This window comes from Ursus maritimus, unplaced genomic scaffold, assembly GCF_017311325.1.
Source record: "Ursus maritimus isolate PB19 unplaced genomic scaffold, ASM1731132v1 scaffold_17, whole genome shotgun sequence".
Classification (NCBI taxonomy): domain Eukaryota; kingdom Metazoa; phylum Chordata; class Mammalia; order Carnivora; family Ursidae; genus Ursus; species Ursus maritimus.
Genome location: NW_024424119.1, coordinates 54,987,307 through 54,992,936, shown reverse-complemented (window position 1 = coordinate 54,992,936; position 5,630 = coordinate 54,987,307). Strand labels below are relative to the sequence as shown.

The 5,630-nt window shown below is 63.4% G+C and overlaps 1 protein-coding gene across 1 annotated transcript in view; it reads left to right on the top strand.

The window, feature by feature from the left end:
• The first annotated feature begins 973 nt into the window (after window positions 1-973).
• FIBCD1 (fibrinogen C domain containing 1) overlaps window positions 974-5,630 on the top strand; it is a 31,165-nt gene continuing 26,508 nt past the window's right edge. Inside the window, exon 1 of the mRNA XM_040631413.1 lies at window positions 974-1,045. Coding sequence (XP_040487347.1) covers window positions 974-1,045 — 72 coding nt within the window. The remainder of the gene's footprint in view (window positions 1,046-5,630) is intronic.

The following is a 5,630-nucleotide window of genomic DNA, read 5'->3' as shown; positions in this document are numbered from 1 at the left end:
GCCCGCGAGCGCCAGGATCGAGGGTCGCTGACTGTGGCCAGGGCGCCCCCAGGGCCAGCCTCGCTGGTCGGGATCGGGAGGAGAAGGTCCCAGCGGCTGGTGACTCCCGGACGGGACGCACTGCCCCGGGGTCCGGAGCGAGACCTCGGAGACCCACAGGGGGCGCACTCCGGCCGGCCCCCATCCCCTGCCCCGCCCCGGTCTCGGGGTGAGCCCTGAGCCCCGAGGGAGCGGGAGGAGCGCGGCGCCGCTCCCGCGAGACGCCCGACGGCCCGGCAGGGGCGCCCCCAGGGCCCGCCCGGCGCCGCGCCCCCCGCGCACGGTGAGTTGGCACGGGTCCGGCCGGGGACGAAGTTGTGAGGAGGCGCCGCCCGGGTTTCCCTGGCCCCTCCGGGAGCCGGCAGGAGGCGGGCTGCCCGCGGCGGTTTGCCGCCCTCCCGGCTGGCCCCGGGAGCCTGGGGCGGGTTCTGCCCGTTTATCTGGGCCTTTTCGGAGGTGGAGTTGAACTATCGTTGGCCGCGGTGTGTGTCTGTGTGTGTGTCTGCGTGTATGTGTGTGTGTGAGAGAGAGAAAGAGAGAGAGAGGGAGGGAGGCCGGGGGGAGCGATAAAAGGCAAAGAGAGTCCGAGACAAAAAAGACACGGAGATTGAGAAGCAAGGAGGGAGGAGGGAGAGGAGCGCGCAGGGGGAGGCGCGGGAGCGGGGAGCGGGGACGGCGCACAGCGCGAGCGGCGGGCGGGCGGGCTGCTCTCGCGCTCCCGCTCCCGCTACACCCGCGCACACCCGCGCACCCCGTCCTCACCCGCCCATCCCCGGACACGCCCGCCCGCTGGCCGGGGTCACCCGGCGCGGGGCACCGAGGAGGGGATCTGGCGGGCAGAACGCGCCCCGCGCCCGAGCCCGCGCCCACCTCGGCGTCTTTGCGCTCCGCAGCGGCGCGCCTCGCCGGGCGCCCCCGCCAGTCCTGCCGGAAGATGGTCAACGACCGGTGGAAGACCATGGGCGGCGCTTCCCAACTTGAGGACCGGCCGCGTGACAAGCCGCAGGTACACGCGGGCCCGGGGCGTGGGGACATGGGGCCCGCGCGGTTGGCGAGGTGGTGGCCGCTCCGGCCGGCGGGGTGGGCGCTCAGCGCGAGGCTGGAGTTTGGGGTGCACCCCGCGAGGCTCGGGAGGCCTGGGGCGAGGCGGCGCCCTCCTCTCCTCCTCCAACGGAAGAGGCTTGAACTTGGGGTTCGGGGTGCGGTGGGGGGCAGCACCCCTGCAGGAGCCGGGCACTGTGGCAGAGGGCCCCCTTGCGCCTCCAGCAGTCTCCTGGTGCCGGCGTGAGCAGAGGGAGTAGGGGACCTCTAGTTCACAGGGTGACCAGCCCTTTAGTAAACTGTGCGACCACGCAAACCACACCCCTCGCTGAGTGCTTCCTCACCTCTACAATGGGCATCTTAATCACTTGCTAAGTATCCACCCTGGGCACCACCCTGTGCCGGGTGCCTGGCATGGTAACCTGAGCTTCTGGACCAGGGTGCGGATCCCCTGGATCTCCTCTAAATCCTCACACTTGAAACAGGGCCCCCACTCTTCCAGTAAAGGATCAATAAATTTTTGTCTCATGTGAGAAGCCTGGGTATCATGATTCTCCAGCTTTAAGACAAGAAAAGCGGGGCTCAGAGAGGGTTGCTCCTGCCCGAGGCCATGAGGCTCTGCTGAGATTTGAACCTGGGTCGGTGGTGCCAGGTCTGTTCATTCCACCCTTCCTGCTGCCTCTTCTGGGGCCATGGAGGGGACAGGCTTGGAGGGTACCCAGGGCTGTGCACTGGAAAGGGGGGCGGTGAGGGCAGAGCTCCAGGGCCGGCCAGAGAGGGGGCTGGAGATGCGAAGCTGAGTGGAGGGACAGCCCTGGGGCTGCCCCAGGCCGGGCTGCCAAGAGACTGGGGCAGGCAGGCAAGATGAGGAGGCCGGCTCGCCAAGGAGAGGAAATAATGGGGCTGCCCGTTTTAAATTTCAAATTTCTCCCAGACAGATGTCATTGGGGAAAGAGCCGTTTGAGTTTGCAGTGGCAGGAGGGGGCGGCAGGGACGAGACTTGATGGCCCCTCACTCGCCAGGGCTACAACTTGCTCGTTCTGTCTGGAGGGACAGGGGCGTGGTGTGGGGGGCGAGTCCTCTACAGTTTGCAAAGCTCCTTCCCTACCATCTGCACAGCCTCATTTCCTGCAGAAGCCTGGGGACTAGGCACGGATGTTCATCCCCACATCGCAGGGTAATGTGGCTCAGAGAGGTTGAGGCATGTGCTCAGGTCACCCAGCGTGTTAGCAGGAGAGCACGGATTCGAACCCAGGTCTGACCCCAGCGGCTCCCGTTACCTCCCAAGTGGTCTGTTCCTTTGTTTCTGTCAGGTCAACACCCAAGCCAATCCCAGATAAAAAAATCCTCTCCTGCTAAGATCTGACTTTTTACCGTCTTAGCCAGAGCAGTCTCACCTCCTAGATTTGGTCAAGGCTATCCCCAGCCTGACCCATTCTCCTTTCCCACTAGCCCCCTTACCAGGACTGACTGCTTGTCATTTGCCAAACCCCAGTCCCCCACTAGGCTGCCCATTTACAGACCTTTGCAATGTCATCTTGTTGCCACCAAGATCTCCAAACACACACACACACACCACACACACACACACACACACACGCTTTTGCTTTTGCTCAGGGAAATCCTACATGTACTTCAAAACCTATCCAGATGCCACCTCCTCCAGGAAGCCTCCCCTGATGTTCTGGGGCTGTGCCTCAAAGTCCCGGTAGCATTTAGCCTGTGCTGCTCAGCTGCCTTTTTCTCACTGCCTTGTCCACCTGTCCCAGGTCCCTCCACTATCAGGAGCTCCCTTTGGACCCATGCTCCTTCTGGGCCCCCGTCTCTAGTTCTCCTCCTGGGCTCAGGCTCCTGCCCTTCCATGCCGCTCAGGGTGGGAGCTTCGGGATACTGGCTGAATTGAACTGCATGAAGCCTCAGCCAGGCGCTGTGGGTGGAGCCAGCAAGTGCGGCTAGGTCTCAAGGGGAGGTGGCTTCGGGGGGATCTGTTTGAAATGTGGCTTCAGGGCCTCCCTCTCCTGCTGCCTGGGGACACATATTCCAGCTGCCACCAGCCCGAGCCCAGCTGTCTGCCCCCTTGGCATCAGAGGCAGCTGAGGGCTTGTGGCCCCAGGTGTCCGGGGCCAATATCAAACACCACCTCCCCTTCCCACTCCTTTGGTGACCTGGCATGTAGAGAGCCTGTGCCAGCTCCAGGCTCGTTGGAAGCTTCAGTAAGAGGCAGGGCCTTTCCTGTGCTCACTGTCGCAAGAGAGAGCCTTGCTGCCCTGGGTCCCTCTCGACTTCCTCCCTCAGGTCTGGCCTCCTCTCCTCCCTTGTTCCTAGTTTTGTCTCGGCCATTGACATGCTGTGTGACTCTGGGGAGGGTACTCCCCCTCTCTGGGTTGGGGCTTTACCACCTGCAAAATGAGAACAGCGATCCCTGCTTCCTCCTGGCTTCACACGGGCGCCTCGGAGGGTCAAGTGAAATCCTGGTGTGTTTTGCAAACTGCGAAGCACTGCCCACCTGTGAGGACGGTGGTTCTCCCCGTGGCCTGTTCCCTTTTGCAGGCTGTCCGTGCTCTGCTGTTGCCTGTGCCCGCCAGGGAGAGTGATGTGACCACCCAGCTCCCGCCAGAAGGGCCTGGCTGAGGCTCCTTAGTGGGGCGCCTCCTCCGGGAGAGGAGTTCCCCATCCCACACTCAGAGCAGCAGCCAGGCTCATCTCTCCGCACCTCTCCTTTCTTGGCCACAACACACTGGGAGGTTGGCAGCAGGGATGATCAACCCATTTGACAGAGGAGGAAACTGAGGGTAAGGGAGCCAGAGCCGGGACCTGGAGCCCGGTCCTCCCAGGTAGCAGGAGAGCCTCGGCAGGCAGATGAAGGCAAGAGCAGCGGCCGGCCCTCCCTCGGTCAGTCTGCTCAGCCGCAGGATGTAATCCCAGGGGGAGCGCCCCGGTGCTCGGGCTGCGTGGTTCCCGGGGTGCTCACCGCCCCCGCTGCGGACCAAGTGTCTGGGCGGCGTTGCTGTTGCTGGGGACCGCCTCAGGCCACTCCGCCCTGGGCCCGTCCCCCCTCAGCTCCTCCTTCGCTGGCTGACCTTGGACAAGTTCCTGCCTTGGTTAGAATGTCCCTTCTTCCCCTGCAGAACGAAGGGGCTCTCATACCCTTGGGGCAGGAGATGATGGTGGAATATTTGCCAGTTTGGAGTCGCTCAGATGAAAGGATCTAGAAATAGACACGGTTCTTCTCTCCCGGAGTGTGGGGCAGGAAGTCACCCTGTAACGGGCTCCTCCTGGGTGGGGGCTCGCTTCTGAGCAGTCCTTGAGTCACGCCACCCCACAGGGAGGTCAACCTTGGCAATCCCAGGCAGCGTCTCTTGGTCCTTTCAAAGCTTCTAAAAACATTGTGGAAGGAAAACTAAATCCTCATTGGGAAGTTCTTCCTGATGTCTAACCTAAACCCCGCTGCATTGCATTCGCTCAGTGACTATTTTTTCGAGTCCCGACCTCAGCTGGGATATACAGCTGGGGGACTGTGCCTCGGGAAGCTTAGCGTCTCATGACAGGGACAGAGAAACCCACAAGTGAGGTATTACTACAGGGCGCTATAAAGAAAAGCATCTGTCCTCTCGTTCCCTAGGGTTTGGGTGGAGGTCGCCGGGTTAGGTGGGGGATGGAGAGAAGGAGGGAAGAAGAGGCCCACAGGGACGACAAGCCAAGGACTCCCTTCTGTCACTTTTCCTTGCCCTCCTCCTGGCCTGGCCCTGCGGCACCGAGCTCACCACCCAGTCTCGCGGGGTGGCTGTGACCGAAGGCGGGTGGGAGCGGGGAGGAGACGGCTTCCCGGAGGAGGTGATGTTTAAGCTGGACAGCATTTGCCAGATCTGTCCTGGAGGGAGACCAAGGTGTGTTAGGGGACAGGAAAGGAGCCAGGCAGGTGGAAAGAGCAGGGCAGGGGTGGGGGCAGAGCCTGCAGGTTCCCTAAGCTGAGGGGCCCCGAAGGACCTGCTCTGGAGGGCAGGAGGCCTCCGTAGCTCGAGGGGTCTCGGCCTTCGGGAGGGGTCCTTTGCTGCTGTGTGGGGAGTGAGTTGTCAGGGCTGGGATGTGGCCGGGAGGCCGGTGGGGAGATGGTCACAGTGATTTCGAGGCAGACGAGGGGACTTGGACCAGGGCAGGCCTGGGGGCACAAGGACAGAGCCAGATGGCTGGCCGGGTGTCGGTGGGGGGAAGGGGGGCGCGCAGGGAGGCACCAGCCCTGGAGGGGCAGTGGTGAAGTTGGTGCCATCCCCTCGTGGGACTCTCCGGGGGGCTCGGGTTAGGGGCGGACAGAACCTGGTTTGGTGTCGGCGGGCTGGGAGGCCATCCGGGAGGCCATCCAGGAGGCCAGGAGCTGGGGTGGGGGGGAACAAGACCCTCACAGGAAACATGGAGACACCCCCCCCCCCAGTGGGCCCGAGCTGAGTGCTTCCTGAGGAGTGGCAGAGCTCGGGGAGCTTGGAGCCCCCAGGAGGGGGGTACTGGGGCAGCTCTCCAGGCCTTGTCCCTTTGTGCCCTTCAGCCCCTCCCCC